Source organism: Myxocyprinus asiaticus, chromosome 8, assembly GCF_019703515.2.
Source record: "Myxocyprinus asiaticus isolate MX2 ecotype Aquarium Trade chromosome 8, UBuf_Myxa_2, whole genome shotgun sequence".
Classification (NCBI taxonomy): Eukaryota; Metazoa; Chordata; class Actinopteri; order Cypriniformes; family Catostomidae; genus Myxocyprinus; species Myxocyprinus asiaticus.
In genome coordinates this window covers 2413485-2434133 of record NC_059351.1, presented here as the reverse complement: position 1 = coordinate 2434133, position 20649 = coordinate 2413485, and the positions used below count along the sequence as shown (strand labels likewise).

Below are 20649 nucleotides of genomic sequence, written 5' to 3'. Positions count from 1 at the left end.
TCCAAAGCAATGGTTTGGATTTGTTAAATATGTTGCATATACTGTATACACGTTGGCATTTAAAGAGGTTTGTTTGATATAAAAGTAGAAAACTGTAGCCTCACTAGTATCACAAATAGTTTTGTTTTAATTAACATCAAGATTTTAGGTTAAAAAGGAAAGTGTATATCTTAGGGAATGTGGCCATGTTTATTTACTAATATTCCATTTGTTAACAACATTAGTTAACATGAACTAACAATTAACAATAGGGGATTTTCTCCCCTTTTTCTCCCCAATTTGTAATGCCCAATTCCCAATGCGCTCAAAGTCCTCGTGGTGGCGGAGGACAAATCTCAGTTGCCTCCGTGTCTGAGACCGTCAATCCGTGCATCTTATCACGTGGCATTTTGAGCACGTTACCGTGGAGACGTAGCGCATGTGGAGGCTTCATGCTATTCTCCGCAGCATCCACGCACAACACACCACGCGCCCCACCGAGACCGAGAACCACACATTATAGCAACCACAAGGAGGTTACTCCATGTGACTCTACCCTCCCTAGCAACCGGGCCAATTTGGTTGCTTAGGAGACCTGGCTGGAGTCACTCAGCATGCCCTGGATTCAAACTCTTGACTCCAGGGGTGATAGTCAGCGTCAAATGCATACAAATGTATTAATATATGTTTTAATTAACATTAACTAAGATTAATAAATGCTGTAACAGTATTGTTCATTGTTAGTTCATGTTAACTAATGATTAAACTAATGTTAACAAATGCAACCTTATTGTAAAATGTCACCATTTATTTTAAGTTGATCATTTTTAAAATTCGTATTGCCTTCACTAGCTCATTTTAAATGGTCCCCTGGTGTGACAAATACCTTTATAAAAGTCTCTTAATAAATATGAGGTATTAAACGCTGTATGCACATTAATTACTGTATATAACAATTAGCCAAATTCTAAAGTTTAAGATGGAGCGTAACATCTCACCACTGGATGTCAGCTTTCCAAAAGTATTTCATGTCAACGACTGAATGAAATGTAGAATGTATGTAGAAGGATTGTGCAATTATCAGTATGTTCATAAGAAAACAAGGTGTCCAACATGGGTGTAAAATACCACAAATTGTCTCTTTGATTACAATGGGAATTTGGAAAATAGTTTTCAAAGCAAAAATGTCAATTCTGTGCTGCATGAATGCAGAGAATGAATGAAAAAGCAGCATTTGTGTGAATACTTGTGACCAAGTAACTGCACTGCATATATTCATTCGTGTGTGTGTGTGTGCGTGTGTGTGTGTGTGTGCGCGCTCGGGTCCTGACCTTGGAGTGTGTGATGGAGAGTGTATCCACCCACACGCGCCAGCCGCCCCACTCGTACTTAATGGCGTGATAGAGAAGGATGCGAAAGATGGCGTAAACCATCTCGGTGATCTTCTGCTCCTCGCTGTTCTTTGGGTTTATAAAGCACAGAGACAGCATCCATTCCTGCCACACCGAGCACTGCAACAGACTCCTACAGAAAAAACAACAACAACACAACATTTATAATCTGTGCATATGATCTGTACTCATTTCAGATCAAATACTGCTCATGATGAAGGTCAGGGCTTCTTCGCTCCTCACCTGCGGTTCTCTCGGCTGTTGTTGAAAAGTTTGATCATGTCCGAGAGAAAGATCCGTCTCACTTCCATGCTCTCTGGTCCTACACGAGTATTCTTCAGGAGAGCAGCAATCACCTTTAAGACCTCTGATGGGACAGAACATTTTCTACCTTTAGCATAAATGAATATAACATTTCACAACATATCTGACTATCTAGATTCTTTTATTTCATTACTATATTCACTATTATATTGAGTTCTGGTAAAGATGAACTTTGATTACCTTCTTTACTAGTTCTTAAATACGCATTATAACACAATATCATCACATTTGCTTGGTAAACTAATTAATAGAAAAAAACTCAATAACACATACAGTACAGTTCTAACTTTAAAACATAAATCACTGATTCTTGAGATAAGGGACAAAACATGTCCTACATAAACTCATCTTTATGTTAAAAATCAAGAAATTAATAATAATAAAAATACTGGAAAAGTTCAATCTAAAGGAAACGTGTATACTCAGGGCATTTATTATTTATACTTTTAAATAATTTAATTATATATATATATATATATATATATATATATATATATATATATATATATATATTTTAAATGCATGCTCTATACTGGAAGCAAGTGTAACTTAACCTGTCCCCAGCAAGAGGTCACAATGTTAAAATGCCCAAAAAAGTGTTTAAAAATGCAACAAATTCATAAATATAAATATCAAATGAAAGGTAGGGACCTGTAAGCTATCAAACTATACATAAAGGAAACTTTAAATGATATTTGCCATGTAAAACTGCCTATCAAAGTTGTGTGCGTGTCCTCTCACGTTGCTTAATAATCCTCAATAAATCGGACAATGTCATGGTCAGCTATAACTCTGAGGACCCCTTTCACACTTCCTGCTCATGGTGGATGCAACAGTAGGACACGTGGTCTGGTAAATTTAATATTTTTTCATATTTTAAATAAGCAATGTTGAAGTCTCTGTGGTCACAGCTTCCACATGTCAACTCTGTGATCCCGTTTGTGATCATTTCTGTTGAGAATTGTGGAATAAGTTTGGGATTTAAGTTTAGGTTATAGACGCAGCTTCAACTGAGGAAAAAAACTAAATGTCTCCAGTGTAGCAACACATTGCTAAAATTTTGTCAACTCCATCAGAATTTTCAGAATAGTGTGAAAACGGAAAAAAAAAAATTTATACAATGTATTTTATCACATAACTCATTTACTGAAAACCATTTTTAGATCTTTAAAGGCTTTACACTATTGTTAGATGGATCAAATTAAAATAGCATGCTTTTTAGTGTGTCTGAAAGTAAAATAAAATAAAATAAAATAAAATAATAATAATAATAATAATAATATAATATAATATAATAATAATAATAATAATAAAATATAATATATAATTATAATATAATATAATAATATAATAATAATAAAATATAATAATAATAAAATATAATTATAATAATATTATAATATATAATATAATATAATATAATAATATAATAATAATAAAATAATAATAATATAATATAATAATAATAATATAATAATATACTAATAATAATATATTATAATATAATGTAATAATAATAATATAATAATAATAAATTATAATATAATATAATAATAAAATATATAATATAATATAATAATATACTAATAATAATATATTATAATAGTAATAAATTATAATATAATAATAATAAAATAATATAATAAAATATAATAATAATACTATTATAATAAAATATAATAATAATATAATAATAATAAAATATAATAATAATATAAAATATAATAATATAATAATAATATAATAATAATAAAATACAATGATAATATAATATATAATATAATAATAATATAATAATAATAATAATATATTATAATAATGTAATAATAATAATATAACATAATATAATAATAATAGCTACAGAGGTTGGCTGGGTTCCAAAAAAAAATTTGAAAACGTAAAATGGACCAAGACTGTATCTGACAAAAAAGAGAGATATATTTAGTGATTTCGAAATATTTTGATACTTAAAATATTATTTTAATTTTTTTTAAAGATTTATGTTTTTATATTTTAGAATTGATTGCCATTCATACATTTTTGAAGCCTGAAAAGGAAATCATATTCACAATTTAACGTCACAGCCCTTAAACAGGCAATTCATTGTCATAATCGCAATTATTTGTTTGACAATTAATCATCAGCCAAATTTCATAATCGTGACAGCCCTAATATTCATTATTAGGTTCCAACCTTGTGAATGTTTTGTTAAAAATGTGTATGAAATTTCAAACAGTGACAACAGCTTGTATCATTATTAAAAGTGCAATCTCATGGCATCATATAAATTGATATTGATGTGATTAAAATGATAAGACGAAATATAAAGTCATATATATGAAGAGGCCCCCTTTCTCGGTTTGCTTAATATCTTTTTCAGTTGCATTACGCTTACATGCCGTCAAAAGTCTGGCAAGTAAAAACAAAAATTGACTAGCCAGTGGCGATTCTTTCTCCAACATGACCGCATAGGGTTGTTTAGTATTAACAAATAGAAACTATTAAAAACTACAATATTTATGCTCTTCATACTGTAAGTCTACATCATAAGGCTGGTATTGTCTAAACCCTCTGCAGCCAAAGTCGTGGCTTCCTGGAACGGTGCATAAGCTTAAACTGAAAAGACTGGTTGTTTAGATGAATTATCTAGACAATGTCAGCATGCATTAAGTTGAGAAGAGGATCTCAAGTTTCAGCCATCACAGAGAGTTTAGAGCACGACAGCATCTGTAACCAATGCTCTCACTCGTTCCAGCAGAATTGTGTTGTTTCTACGCCTTACTCACTCAAATTAGAGTCACTGAACCTTACCAGTAGAAAATTACCTTTGCATGTATCTCTGTGTTTCTCTGTTTTTTTTTCACTCTCTAATCACCATTTGGTCCTGGTTTGTCCCAGAGTTTAATTTAAGAGAAACTTTTACTTGCTTGGTTTATTTGATTGGGTCTGACATGCCTAAAGACTGCAATCAGAGCCATTTAGAGGCTTCAGCACAGATCAAATCAAGGAGACACAGAAGTAAGATGAAACAGCTATGCTGTGCACCCTCTCAGATCATTTAAAACTCATGACCCTGGATCAGAGTCTGTTGTCTACCATCTCCATCTGTTTTACAGAGAAGAACGCTTTAGAACTGACCCAGGATCTGCAAATCACTCTCATTCTTTTGACTGGCAAGTGGTTTGTGTGCATGGTCACATCTCCATGTAAATATAGCTCTAATCAGCTGGTTGCAGTATTTCAGAATTAAGCTTCATTAAGTAAAACTATGATACAGATCGGTATACAATATAAGTTTCACTTTTCTATTCAAAACAGAGCATCTGATTTCTGTCTAACCCTGTACTGGATTAAAAGGAGCCACATGGAAAATTGAGCATAAATCGAGGCTGGAAAGAAAAGCATCTGCGAGAGTACAGGCGTTATAAGGAATAATTCTGCCATCTAATATTCAGAAACTGGTGGGCTGTGAATGAAAACAATGCAGCAAATAGCTATAGTACTAAGCTATAGTTCTTATACTTTTAAGCTATAGTGGGAAGTTAATTACTTTTTAATGTGTATTTAATCTGAATAATGGTGATATTAAATGAGCTTAATTGTCTGAGTTAATCATATTCTTCACCACAATGTATACAATGTATTTTATCACATAACTCATTTACTGAAAACCATTATTAGATCGTTAAAGCCTTTACACTCGTTAGATGGATCAAATTAAAATAGCATGCTTTTTAGTGTGTCTGATAATATAATATAATAATAATAATAATAATAATATAATAATAATAATAATATATAATAATATAATAATAATAATAATATATAATAATATAATATTATATTATATATAATATAATAATAATATATAATATATAATATAATAATAATAATAATAATATATAATATATAAAAATAATACAATATAATAATAATAATAATAATAATAATAATATTATAACATAATATATAATATAACAATAATATAACAATATAACATAATATAATAATATATAATATAATAATAATAATAATACAATATAAAAATAATACAATATAATAATAATAATAATAATAAAACATAATATATAATATAACAATAATATAACAATATAATATAATAATAATAATATAACATAATATAATATAACATAATATAATATATAATAATAATAATAATAATATAATAATAATATAATATAATATAATAATAATAATAATAATATATAATAATAATAATAATATAATAATATAACATAATATAATAATAATATAATATGATAATAATAATAATAATAATAATAATAATAATATAATAGCTATAGAGGTTGGCTGGGTTCCAAAAAAAAAAAAAAAAATGGTGAAAACGTAAGATGGACCAAGACTATATAAAGAGATATATTTAGTGATTTAGAAATATTTTTATACTTAAAATATAATTGTAATTGAGCTTAATTGTCAAAATAAATTATCAAAAAGAGTTATTCATTTTCTTCACCATTAAATGCAAAAAAAAAAAAAAAACATGTCTCAATGGCTGTTTGATTTGTGCCGTTGCAGGCACAGAAATAAGAAATGAGGCTCACTTAACATTATTATTAATGTTAATCAACACTAAAAATTAACTCAAAATGTAATTAAGGTAAAGTACAAAATAAATAATAATAATAATAATACTTACCAGGGACTCACTTTTATAGTCAGTGGTGTTTTGGCTAAATTTTTCATTTCTGTCTGAATGGATTACGTGTGCATGATGGCGTCAAAAAAACTTACGTGGGTTTTGAATCTTCACAGAGGAGTCGGGGTCCGGGTGCTGTTTGTGAATGACCTGAGTACAGATCAGCTCCGTAAGAATCTGGAGAGAATGACATGTGAGCCTTGGTTACTCCCTGATCACCCAATCTGCCCTAAATTATCCTCATCAAACAACCAAAACAGAGTTCATGCAAATATAGGGTCAAAATAACTCAAAATATGCATAAGTAAATATGACAGAAATGCATTACAGAAAGACGATAAAAGATACCTCAAGTACCAGATATTAGAATTAGAGCAGGTATATTTCTATGTAAATATAGCCATTTAATTTGGATGAAATTCAACACTTTCTGTAAATTAGTTTTAGGGGAATTGCAGAGTCTACATGGAAACAGCGTTGATTAAGCTGGACATAAAAGACATTTTGAAAACACTTATTTTTGGGGAGCAATTTTGGCACTTTTATTGACAGACAATAGAGAGTAGACAGGAAATTATTGAGATGGGGGGGGGTCAATCAAGTCATGATTTGACTTGGCTGTGATTTGACTGTCTCCCCTACATGAGTACGTCCTATAACTGTCGTGGTACGGTTCCGAAAAAAGAACGTTTGCAATTGTTGACATTTGCATAAAACTGTGATAAATAAAATTGAGAGTGCTTAAAAATAGATACTGAGCACTGAGACTAACCTCAAAGAGCACGTTGTATGTTGTGATGGTGAACTGGTTCGCGTGGAGCATCAGTCTTTCAGTGAGCAGAGAGAACAGGCCGTAACCCAGCATGACCTCTGACTTTCTCCTGCAACACATGACATCCAAAACATCAGCCATGCTCTGATCTGCTTCAATCCAGCCAAAAACCCAACAGGGCATAACTGCAGCCCTGAACTTCTGAAAAATATCTCCACAGTCAGGGAATGAAGCTGCATCCATTTTAAAACAAACTGGTGTTCAGATTTCCTTTTTGGAGGAAATGTACATAAGCAAATGGGATTGTGAAAGAAAGTGAGCTTTATCTATCAAAAGACCACAGACACAGCATTTGGAAAAATACTCGCACACGATTACAGACTTTCAATGCATTTGTGCATAAATATTCCCATGCTGCATGAATTAATAGTTGAGTGAGTGTAATTTGTTATCAAAATAACCCGGCTGAACATGTCCCAGTCCACTCTTGGAAAAGACCTATAAAAACAATTCACTTTTTATTTTTTTTAAACGGTTCATGTTAAAAACAAAATTCAGCCTTAGATTTGCTTGATGTTACACTGGGTGCTTATTTCTGCTTAATATTTATAGACAGACCATCCACTAATGACTCACTTTGTTAATTAAACAGTTGAGGGCAATAGAGTGAATCGTAAGGAAGATGTACAGTCACCACTTAATAAAAACAAGGTTAGCAATGTTATTGTTTCTATTATTATGAACAATAATATTACTGTTAATTCCAAGCAATAAAAAAAAAGGACTCCAAGCTTCGGGACTGTGTACTTACTTTGGTGACAGATATTTGAGAAAGTAGCCCAAAACTTTGAGTGCCTGCACACGAATCCCTTCACTTTTAGATGCCAGTACCTTAAAGATGACTCTGTGTTATTGACAGAAGAGAAAAATGGAATAATACAGCAAATGTTAGCAGAAGACATTCAAAAACATATATGCAATAAACCAAAATGCAGGCGAGGCATTCTATACAATGAAAAAAAAAAATGCCTATATAAAAAAATAACAATACATATAAGGGATAATGTATAGTCAGCTGGATGTTATTGCAACAGGGTGATCAGGACCAGGTCTTGGTCTTGTATCACCCTGAAGAGGCTTATTTTGCGATGACAGCTGGCTATTACAATACGTCTGCTATCCAAATAAATAAATAAATGGGCATTAAAAATATTGATTTGTGTTGATATTATGTAAGAAGTAATAAATCGCTGGACAACTGAAATCCACCACTAGTTTGCGTAGTAAATAATGACCGCCTGACTCCTCATTGTGCATCTTATTACAAGACTACTTGCCAAATAAATAAATAAATGCACATGAGTTTAAATGACTTTATTAGCTTACTTGTAGAGATTACACAGTGATCCGAGAAGCAAGAAAGATGAGTCGCAATACCCGAAAGAGCAGTCTGATATGTGCATGTACGGTTGTTACTCAGAGATATCAGACCTCTAGATGGCGCCATTGACCGATCAGAACAGAGTATTCCAGAGCAATGTGTAATAAGCTAGAATATAATGATTATAACTGAATGAGACAGAAAGCTCAAAGTAACCATATTTAATTTGTCTATATCATTTAAACATATTATATGGATGTGTTCCAACAGGTTGATGTTTTCGATGAAGTTTTGTTTTCACTGTATTTCTTTCCAATCAGGGAAATGTTTGGCAGTGCAGCCTGGTATGTACACATATCTCCCAAGAGCTGATGTGTACATTCATATGTAACCAACACCATTACACTGTCTCTATATTAAAACACGTAAATATGCCTATATACTTCTAGAGCAGGATTTGATAGAAGTGAGATGTGAGTGGGGTTGTCAGATCTGAAATGAAAGTGAGGCCCTCCGTTTTATCGTGATGAGCTGTCCAGACGCCCCCTGCTAGCATACACACTTAACCCCATTGCTGTCAGTGGAACTAGCATGTCTATAAAGGCTTTGGAAATGTAAAGCCTCAATTTTAGTAGCCTGTATGAGAGCCCAGTACAGCAGCATAAGTATCAGATGAACCTATGAAAGCATTATTATAGGTTTTGTTGAGCGGGAATGAGGTATTGTGGCCTCACGTCATTCCATGACTAATGTAAACTCATCTTTCAGGATTTTTTGTTTTGTTTGTTTCATTTAAAGTTTTTAATAAAGACGTTGGTTAATGGAACAGTTACTTTTTCTTAGAATCTTTATGCAGCTCTTCTCATACAACAACAGGTCATAGTGATCACAGCTGTCAATGTCTAAACAGAAAAAAAAATTGCTTATGACGTGTGCGCTGTATTCTAAGCCTTCTAAAGCCATTCACCAGCTTTGTGTTAGGCTGAGTGGGAAATTTAAATCATTATTCACTGATAGTCTCTCACTCTACCAAAGCTAACGTGTAGCCCGCATTTGCAGTCAGAATCAAAAAGTGATGTCACGTTCGTTTACAATATATGTGAGAAGCAATACAATTTTGACATCATTGACTTCAGCAGGGGTGAAGATTGTTACTGAATAACGACTTATACTTCAGTCTGTTTCTCACACAAACCTATCGAACTGCTTCAGCAGACTTGGAATATAGTGCTGATATGGACCACTTTTATGGTGATTTTTTTTGTCCCCTTTTGGAGCTTGACAGGTGTAGTCACTATGAACTGTTGTTGTATGGCAAGAGCTGTGTTTTTTTCCTCCCCAATTTGGCATGCCCAATTCCCAATGCGCTCTAAGTCCTCGTGGTGGCGTAGTGACTCGCCTCAATCCGGGTGGCGGAGGACGAATCTCAGTTGCCTCCGCGTCTGAGACCGTCAATCCGCGCATCTTATCATGTGGCTTGTTGAGCGCGTTACCGCAGAGACGTAGCGCGTGCGGAGGCTTCACGCTATTCTCCGCGGCATCCACGCACAACTCACCACGCGCCCCACCGAGAGCGAGAACCACATTATAGCGACCACGAGGAGGTTACCCCATGTGACTCTTCCCTCCCTAGCAACCGGGCCAATTTGGTTGCTTAGGAGACCTGGCTGGAGTCACTCAGCATGCCCTGGATTCGAGCTCGCGAATCCATTCAGACAGAAGAGCTGTGTTAAGATTCTTCATAAATTTCTACTTTTATTTTCCATGGAAAAAATACCAATGGCATGAAGGTTTAAGGTTTTGGAATGGCTTGTGTGAATTACTATTTTAATAAATGCCTACCAATGCATAGATGAGTAGCACAAAATGGCAAGTAACAAACCTTTAAAGCTAAAAAAAAAAAAATTTTTTGTCTGGTTGCCAAAGGCAACCACAGCCTCACCGTATTCCATTTCGCTGATCAAAGGCTTGCACCATTGAGCCGGGATGCTCGGACATCAGTGCCACAAGAAGCTGGAGAACATCCATCAGATTATCATCCTGTGAAAAGTAAATGTAAGTGTAACATGCCAGAGCCAGTTACAGTGTGTCAATTAACATCCCAATCAATCATTAATCACCATTCAAAAGGAGCTACTGATTAAGACATTGATGTAATTACTATATTATAAACTATTTATTACAAGAAAACCCATAACCTCTTATTAGTGTGGAAATATTTTCAAAAATTTACAGTTTAACATCACGAACAAGAGGGAACGTCACTGATTTTAAAAGCTGTGTGGTTTGGGTGCCACCTGGTGACAGTTTCACCACAGATTGCTCAGTGTAGCAAGGCATGACAGAAATAGAAATCTACAGTAATTTAGGGAAGCATGACTGAGTGTTGTGTGATAATTTGATACAGGTAGAGGTGACGTGTGTAGAACTATTGGTAATGAGGTGCATTTGGTTACCTCATGCATTGTGAGCAGGTAGTTGAGAATACTCTGTAGTTCGTCTTCCTTTACGCCATGATCCTACAATTACACGCAACAGAAATGCAAGAGTTACCTGTACCACACTTCTCATGTTGAGTTGATTCCTTCAGACTGTTTGTTAATTGTATGGTCATTCCACTATACCTTCATGATGAGTTGTTTGACAAACAACAGCAGGAACGCTCGGAGAGAATGAATCTCCTTCTGATTGGGTCTCGGTCCGTCTATAAACAAACAGATATATGATATCAGCCTCAAAATCAAGAATAATCAAGAGTAATATTTTATTTTTGTTAATTGCCCATCTTGATGGGAACCAAGAAGTATTTTTCTTGTGGTAATGTGGGAGACCATGTTTAACTTGGTGGAAGAAAGGAAGAGTTTAACGTTACTGTAACCATTTCTTAGATGAGTCCTGAACGAGACAAGCAGGAGAGAAGTCTAATGTGGAAATGACACAGAGATGAGGTGTGTCAAGCGCCCAAAGGCAAATTAGTCCGTTCAGTTATTACTGGATGTGACGTTCTCCCACAACAGCTTTGAGGCAAAGAAACCCTGCAGTGTCCTTTTCATCCAGAGACACTAAGCATTATCGAGATAAATAAAATAGGCTATTTCTAATGAAGGAGTAATAATGGCAGGGTTCTTAAAAACAAATATAAGCTAATAAAACAAATGATGAACTATTAAGGCTGCTTTCAGACTAGAGATTTTGGTGTAGGTCTGAATCTCTTTGATATCAGAGTTTGGTTCATTTGGTTGGTGTGAAACAGTGAACCGCACTCGAGTCAACTTAAAAATGTGGTCCTGGGTGTGGTTTGTGTGAACTTCCGTGAGGTTTACAATTATTTCAAATCCGGTCAGACATAATTCATAGAAATGAACTACATCTTTTTACAATATTTACAGTATAATCTGCATGATCCTGAATGCATTTTATTATAGTATATAGTATAGCCATAGCTGCTTGTCACTCAATAAATTGACCTTTGTGGGCATTTTGGTATGGAAGCCTGTTTCTGCCAAATCAAATAAGAAAAAAAAAATCCAGCACAAAAGTCATTATTTCATATATTCGATATATTTTGAGATATCTCAATATTTCGAAATATCTCATTATTTTGAGATATCTCATTATCTTTAGATACTATTCTGAAATTTTCAAGCAGTCTATTCAGAACAATAATATGGAAGCCTGTTTCCACCAAGACAAATAAAAATAAAAAATCCGGCACAAAAGTCAATATATCTCATTATTTTGAGATACTTTATAAAAATGTCAAGATAATATATTAAAATTCTGTGATCATATCTCATTATTATGAGATAATATCATTATTTTGAGCAACAACCCAATCTCAACATTTAGAGATAATATTGCATTATTCCAAGATTACTATTTCAAAATAATGACATAATATCTCAAATTATTGAGTTAGTATTCAGGAGTATCGCTTTTGTAGAAGTGGCCACCTCAAGTACATATCATCACCGATCCTCCACCTGGTCGTCTAATGGTTAGACGGAGACCTGGAGAGGCCTTCAAGCCACAGTGTCTCGCACACATTGGGAAATTTGGTGGAGGATCGGTGATGATCTGGGGGTGCTTCAGCGAGGCTGGAATTGGGCAGATTCATCTTTGTAAAGGACGCGTGAATCAAGTCACGTACAAGGTTTTCCTGGAAGAAAACTTGCTTCCTTCTGCTCTGACAATGCTCCCCAGCTCTGAGGATTGGTTTTTCCAGCGGGACAATGCTCCATGCCACACAGCCAGGTCAATCAAGGTGTGGATGGAGGAGCACCAGATCAAGACCCTGTCACAGCCAGCCCAATCTCCAGACCTGAACCCCATTGAAAACCTCTGGAATGTGATCAAGAGGAAGACGGATGGCCACAAGCCATCAAACAAAGCCGAGCTGCTTGAATATTTGCACCAGGAGTGGCATAAAGTCACCCAACAGCAATGTGAAAGACTGGTAGAGAGCACCTTCCGATGCACGGGATTGCTGCTGTGGCAAGTGCAATGGCTACCTTTGCAAGTCAGGCTTGATTGTTCTGGATAGACTACTTAAAAATGTCAAAATATTATCTTAAAATATTGAGATATTTGTGTATATAATGACTTTGTGTAATGACTGGCTTCCATACAATCAAGCGCAGCACGCAAATGTAGCCATCGCTCTTGCCACAGCAGCAATCCCGTGCATCGTAAAGGAAACAGTATAGTACCCCCTAACTGGAGTTAAAGGTGCAATTTTGACTAATATAATCAATCTTATAGTGTCACCTCTGGATAGACCATAATGATTGCCATCCATTGTCACATTCGTCCTCTGTTGTTAGGGATATATATATGTTTGAGGTGGCCACTTCTACAAAAGCGATACCCCTGAATACTAACTCAATAATTTGAGATATTATGTCATTATTTTAAAATGGTTATCTTGGAATAATGCAATATTATCTCTAAATAGTGAGATATTTTCTCAAAATAATGAGCCATCTCAAAATAAATGACTTGTGAGCTGGATGTTTTTATTTTTTTACAGTATTTGACTTGGCAGAAACGGGCTTCCATAGTTTTGGTGATAAATCCAAAGGGAAAAATACTTCAATAACACTTTTAAACTACTACATTGTTCCCCTGAGATGCTGTCTACCTACAGTGGTAAATACATATTGATGACGCAAACATACCATGGTTCAGACGCAAATAATATAATGTGAAAAGAGACCTGCGAACTCGGGTTTGGCCAAGCAATCGAACCAAGGGTGAAAACAGCCTAAATTCGTAAAAAATGCATATAGCTTTGTAATCCCAGTGAGACTCTAATCAACCAATTCAACAAGCTGTAAGATATTCCTTTAGAAATACACAGTTTTAATGAGTGTACGCTGATATAGTCCCACATGGATCCTTTTGACCATTAAGACAGACTAAGTTTCTCATATTCTCTGCTCTCGGGATGTGTTGAGAAGTTAGTTTAGTGATTCAGCAGACTGCTCTCTTACCAAGACCCTTGGGCGTGATTCCGCTGCGGTCCAATGGGTTTACAACCCAGTAGAAATACTTGAGCGTGTGCATGACCTGCAGTACGGTTCCTACTCTTCGGATGGCGTTGAAGATGGTGACAGTGCTGATGAATTCCGTGGCCAAGTAGGTGTAGAGAACCAACTGCACCTGTTGGGGGCAGCAAATCAGTTTTAACCACGAATTAACAGACCATTTGAGAAAACAAAGAACTGGTAAACTATTTAGCGAGCAAGTCACGTAATAGTATGAGTTTGCGTATGTGGCTTGCATAAATGGGTGAGTAAGATACCTTAGCTGGGGCGTGAATCCAGATGGTAGGGTTGAAGAGGACATGGTCACACAGCTGTTTCAGTGGCAAGATGCCAGTGGGAAGGTTGCTGAGGTAACGGGCAAAGGCAAGGATGATATCCAGAACAGGTCGTGTCACATGTACTTTGGAAGACTGAGGAGAGAATACAGACAAAATAAGACATAAGACAAACATAAAAACATAAATATAAACAACACACACAGGACAAAAAGGAACAGTTCACGTCTTCTGTATCGCACGAGTAAGCATGCCATACAGTAAAAAATATGCTATCATACAAACTTAAAATGGTTAGTCTGAATGAATGATAGAAACAGCATCAGTTCTGTAGACCTTTTACAGATACAGATTAATTCAGGTTCTAGTTCTGCGTCTTTCTACAGCATGATTACTGTGGTCATAGTGTGACCGATGACCTGAGGTCAGATTAGGCCGTAAACATCAAGGACATTTCAGGCTGCAGTATGAGTAACAAATTAATTACAGGATGAGAAAATGAGCATGCATAACCAGATTCAAAAATAAATAAAAAAGTAAAAAGAAAGAAAAAGACAATAAAAAAGAAGAAATTGGCATCTAGTCCAAGACTAATTATCTTGCAATGTTACTATACATGCAACTTTGTACAACAAGTTTTCCCTGGTTCCCTGGCATTAGTGGGATTTAAGCCGTTTAATTACATTTAATCACAATTGTCTTTGGAAGCACATGTTCTACATTGAACATGAAAACATGCGGCCCTGGAAGTCACTCACCTTCTCCAGTGCGTAACCGATGACAAGAAAGCCCTTGCAGGCCAGCACCTGCTCTTGCATAGCTACAGAGCCCTTCAGCAGCTCCATCACAAATGACAGTAGTGTGCAACTGAGAAAAAGACATGACAGGTCAGCTTAAATAGTCAAAGATACATAACTAAACAAAACAACAAGCAGACAAATAACACATAGTCCTGATCTAGCTCAGGTTTTAAATATAGAGTTCATACTGTAGTTCAGTACCATTAACACTCAAATGAATAAGATCAAGTGTAGTGTTCATTATGATAGTTTGGGTGCCATGAGAAAACTTAAAACTAAAAGCTGGCGAGGGACCTGGGTAGCACAGTGAGTATTGACGCTTTCTACCACCCCTGGAGTCACGAGTTCGAATCCAGGGCATGCTGAGTGACTCCAGCCAGGTCTCCTAAGCAACCAAATTGGCCCGCTTGCTAGGAAGGATAGAGTCACATGGGTGTGTAATGTGGTTCTCGCTCTCGGTGGGGCACGTGGTGAGTTGTGCGTGGATGCAGCGGAGAATAGCGTGAAGCCTCCACACGTGCTACGTCTCCGCGGTAACGCGCTCAACAAGCCACGTGATAAGATGCGTGGATTGACGGTCTCAGACATGGAGGCAACTGAGATTCATCCTCCGCCACCCGGATTGAGGCGAGTCACTACGACACCACGAGGACTTAGAGCGCATTGGGAATTGGGCATTACAAATCTAAAGCTGGCACTGTGTCCAATGGGTCTTCACAAGTTTAGGAGAGAAAACATTAACTGTGTTCATTCTTTTTTTTTTCCACTGAGAATCCCTTTTCTCGTTTTTTTGAGAAAACACAGGGAAGAAGATGTATTCTCACCAGACAGAGGTGTCCAGCTCGTCGCCGGTGTGCTGGAGGTAATCCAGCTGTGCAAACAGGGGAAAGAGGACCTGAACTCCTCCTATAGAGTGGATGGCACTCTGAACTGAGTGTGTCACCACTGCTTTGACGTCCTGAGACACAGAAATGCATTGCGTTAAATATCAGATTTGCTTTGTAATTGTACATCAAGTCTTGTCTTACTTGTTGTACACAGAGGAACACCACTCAAAATGTAATTTGCATATTGTTCTGACACAGCCGTGAAATAACTATTCCTGAACAACAAGGTTATTTCCTGAATCTGTATGCATAATGAGAGAGAGACACACAGAGAGAGACTGAGGATAATTAAATAGAGAAAGATGACTGTGAGGTGCTTCTTAATGCGTCTGTAATCAGACCAGGGCTCTCCCAGATGGCACATGATAACACATCCATAAAATCATCCTCAGAGAGAGATCTACTTCATCTATTCAGCATGTGAAGACGCCAACAGAGCTTAAAAGGCTTTTGTTTTCTAACTGAAACACAAATTACAAATTAAGTATTACATGGCTCCCACACTTTAACACCATCCACTTTTCAAGACTATTCCATGACCTATCAACTCATTCATGATGACTGGAAAAGGCACTTTATTTAATAATTAATTCATTCATTCATTTATATAATAGCAGGGTCCCCACGGTCACATGGGGACCCCTGCTATTATATAAATGAATGAATGAAATAATTACCTAATTAATATTAATAGCTGGCAGCCTCCATTGGAAAATATTGAGGACCAAATTAGATGCTTTCAGCACTGAGCTCATGGTGTGCAGGATAGAGCACAGGTGTGTGCCGTATTTTGCTGAGCGAGACGATAAAATGGTCATATTCTTAATTATGTTAACGTACGGTGATGAGCTCGTTTCATTAGCCACAGACAGCAGTCCACCTGGCAAAGCAGGTCTCTGCATGCAGCTGCACAGGGCTGGTGAACAAGCTGTGATGAAGAGCATACCTGCAGCATGAGGGCGTGTGGAGAGTGCACAAAGATGGAGGTGTTGTCCTTGGGGGAGGACTCCAGACACAGCTGAGCATCAGTGGCTCTGGGATTATAGGTGAAGGCAATACTGGCAGACAGCTTGCCATCATACAGCAGCATCTTGTGATGTTCTGCAAACAGCAGGTCACTCTCGGCCTTATGCTTGAACGTGCCCTGAAAGAATCAGAGAGAGACATGTTTAAACCAGAGCAATGCTGCACATTCACAAGAGCGTGCTAAAAAACAAGAAATTAAAACTGATTCATCATCAGAGTTTTAATTATTCAATGCATAAAGAGGGTCAAAATGACCCCTATTGGTTTCAATGGATTTCTTCCAAGAAAAGCTATCCTATTTATACCTTTATCTTCAAGAAGACCTTTTCCTGAACCGACTCTTTCTGAGCCTTTACCACAAACACATTCAAAACATCTAATAGTGCAGACAGCTTTCTCCACTGGAATGTTCTAACCATCATCTGCTTCTCATTAAAACAACTGCACAATACTGTGCCACAATGACAGTCATCTCCGGCACAATCTGGTCTGTAGTCTGGATCATCATCGTCGGAGTACTCTGATTGTGACTCCTAAATCATTATGGATGTCTCATTGAACATTCCCAAAGCCTCCTCTGCTGTATATGGGTTGTGTCTAGAGGGATCCCTCTCACGTGAATCTCGCGAGATTCTTACATGCTGTTAATTTGTAGTCGCACAGCAACGAGGAGCGCTCGTAAAAGATTATTTTAAATTGTCTGTTTTGAGGGATGGTCATTCTTGATGGCCAATTCAAGCTCTACAATAAATATTTAACAAACAATGATAACTTCAACTCTACGTCTGCTACTGTCGGTGATGAGATATTGTAGGTCAGTGGAGAAGGACATCAATCAGTTCTTTTGATAAGCATCTGATTGGGTGGTCTACTGGTAACTAACTCTCCCTTTGCATTAGAGGCTCCGGGTTCTAATGCATCCATATGGAACTTTACATTTTAATAACCAAAGATTGCATCTGCACCTCAGTGGATGTATATCTTGAGTGGGGACACATTTGTTTGCATTTTTCTTTGCGATTCGACTGGAAAGGAGCTGCAGAACTTGCAGCAACGAGAAGCGCTCGCCGCCCATTCACGTTTCTCCAGTGTGTCATTGCGGCATATATGTTGCTCTCTTCATATTACTGTGTAATTAACGCATATGAAGCTTTCAAAAGCAGTTCATAAGCATGCCGTTATTTTACCCGGATCAAACCTTTCACTCAACTCTCTAATCATGACAAAATCACTGCGAGGAAATCAAGCTCTTTTATTATTACATAGTATTAAAGAAAAAATTAAGAGAGGAGACGGTTATCATGATGGGCGAAAACTGAGTCCAAAGGCGGATTTAAACCCAGGTCGTCCACATGGAAAAAGCACATCTACACTTGAGGATGCAGTTTGACTTTAATTTCTTTGTTTCCACCAGACTATTTGAGCGCAAATAGCTGCACTGTGTGGCAGGTATGTACAACTAGTGTAAATGGTCGCTCCGTAATAAAAGTAATAATGTTATATTATTGACGTTTTTAATGCTCTCCATCATTAATATGCTGAGGCGAGCAGAAAAAGCACCATAGCATCAAAACAAAAAGTGCATGTGCGAGAACTTGACGTGAGAGGGATCCCTTCTAGACACGATGGTATTTTGCTAATAGTTCACTTGCTAACAGTTTGCTTGCTAGCTGATTTATATAATAATATTTGACTGTCTATGCTTCAAAATCTGTCTATATATATATATATATATTAGGGGTGTAACGGTACATGTATTCGTCCATGCCTTCATCTGAGTCAGTCACAGGCGATCCACACTCCAATCCAGAAGGGGGCGTGCACGGTAATGCAATGCAGTGCCACAACAGGAAAAAGAGCAGAAGAAGAAAAGACCATCTATGCACCAACCCAAAACAAGAATGGCTTCTCCTAATGCACAAGTTTTATTTTTCATTATTCTATTTATTTTGTACTTTTATAACACAAGAGATGCTTTTCAGTTTTGTAGCTGATTGTGACCAAGTACCTTTTGTTTTTTTATCAACCCTACAAAAAAATATGGCCTATGCAAGAGTGCATTCTGTTTACTGCTTAGTGCTTAATACACTAAAGGAGGCTGTAATGTACCAACTACCTCAGGGGGGACTAAATGCCGCTAGGTGGAACAAACTGTAATTTGCACTACTGTCTATTCAAAATAAATGAAAAGAAACCTAGCATTTGGGATTTGTTGCTTTATCCTGTTGTACCGAACTCGTATCGAACCGTGACCCCAGATCCGAGGTACGTACCGAACCATGACTTCTGTGTACCATTACACCCCTAATATATATATATATTTAAAGTAAAACAACTACAGTATTTCCAGACAAAACTTACCAACTGCCTAAAATGTGCTAACTATTAAGTATTAGCTCTAGTAGTTTGGTAGCTAGCTGATTTTAAAATATAATTTAAAGTGTTTGAAAGTCAGTGCTTCAAAATGCACGTCATAAATTTTAAAAAGATGAAAAAAGGGCCTGTGTAGCTCAGTGAGTAAAGACGCTGACTACCACACCTGGAGTCGTGAGTTCGAATCTAGGGCGTGCTGAGTGACTCCAGTCAGGCTTCTTAAGCAACCAATTGGCCCGGTTGCTAGGGTGGGTAGAGTCACGTTGGGTTAACCTCCTCGTGGTCACCATAATGTGGTTCTCACTCTCAGTGGGGTGCATGGTGTGTTGTGTGTGGATGCCGCGGAGAATAGCACGAAGCCTCCACACGCGCTAGGTCTCCGCGGTAACGCGCTCAACAAGCCACGTGATAAGATGCATGGATTGACTGTCTCAGACGCGGAGGCAACTGAGATTTGTCCTCCACCACCCGGATTGAGGCGAGTCACTCAATCCGGGTGACGGAGGCCTGACTGAACCTTTCCTCTGCAATGGTGGCTGGATGCTGCACAGGTGTCAAGAGGTATGGGTGAAGAGGATAGCCAGCTGTCACCAAATTTGGCCAACTTAAAAGAGTCATGTGTGCTTCCAGGCCATTTTGCCACAATGTCAGTGAAGACCCCCAGGTGATCAAACACTACTTGAACATTAATGGCTGGATAGCCCTTCCTGCAAATGTACAAGGGCTCATTCACCACAGCACTGTCCACTGGGATAAGGGCGCCATCGATGATGCCAATCACTCTGGGGATATTATGGAACTGTTGATTGGCCAGCTGGATTTCTTGAGTCAATGGTGTTCATAAGCTGTAACAGCAAAGGTGTTACTGTTGTCACAGTGTTGCTGACCGAAGACTTGCTGAGCTACAGGCCATCACCAACCACCTCCATAAAAATTCCCACAGCATAATAACACAGTGCAGCCGGACTTAAGGCATAGTTTCTTCTTGTGGCCCTCTCAAGGATCTTGGTAATTGGAAGCCTGAATATTCTTATGATGTCATCATCGGATAGAGAGTCAAGCAAGGTGAACATTGTCTTTTTGTAGGCATTTATTTACACTGCCTGAGTTCTGCGTCACCTGTGCTCTAGCTGTAGAACACTTTGTAAAGCTGACATTGTTGAGCATTTGAAAAACGCATAAATACTGTTTTTATTAGGAGAGTCATTAGTACA

General features: G+C 36.8%; 1 protein-coding gene across 2 annotated transcripts in view; it reads right to left on the bottom strand.

Moving 5' to 3' along the window:
• The window catches only part of lrba (LPS responsive beige-like anchor protein), a 329573-nt gene that overhangs the window by 252190 nt on the left and 56734 nt on the right, over nt 1-20649 (bottom strand). For both annotated transcript variants that reach the window (XM_051704960.1, XM_051704961.1), the window contains exons 9-21: nt 16983-17180; nt 15974-16107; nt 15108-15216; nt 14332-14484; nt 14021-14189; nt 11153-11232; nt 10985-11047; nt 10471-10568; nt 7959-8051; nt 7148-7256; nt 6471-6552; nt 1614-1737; nt 1311-1503 (exon numbers count right to left, since the gene is read on the bottom strand). In XM_051704960.1, coding sequence (XP_051560920.1) covers nt 1311-1503; nt 1614-1737; nt 6471-6552; nt 7148-7256; nt 7959-8051; nt 10471-10568; nt 10985-11047; nt 11153-11232; nt 14021-14189; nt 14332-14484; nt 15108-15216; nt 15974-16107; nt 16983-17180 — 1605 coding nt within the window. The remainder of the gene's footprint in view (nt 1-1310; nt 1504-1613; nt 1738-6470; nt 6553-7147; nt 7257-7958; nt 8052-10470; nt 10569-10984; nt 11048-11152; nt 11233-14020; nt 14190-14331; nt 14485-15107; nt 15217-15973; nt 16108-16982; nt 17181-20649) is intronic.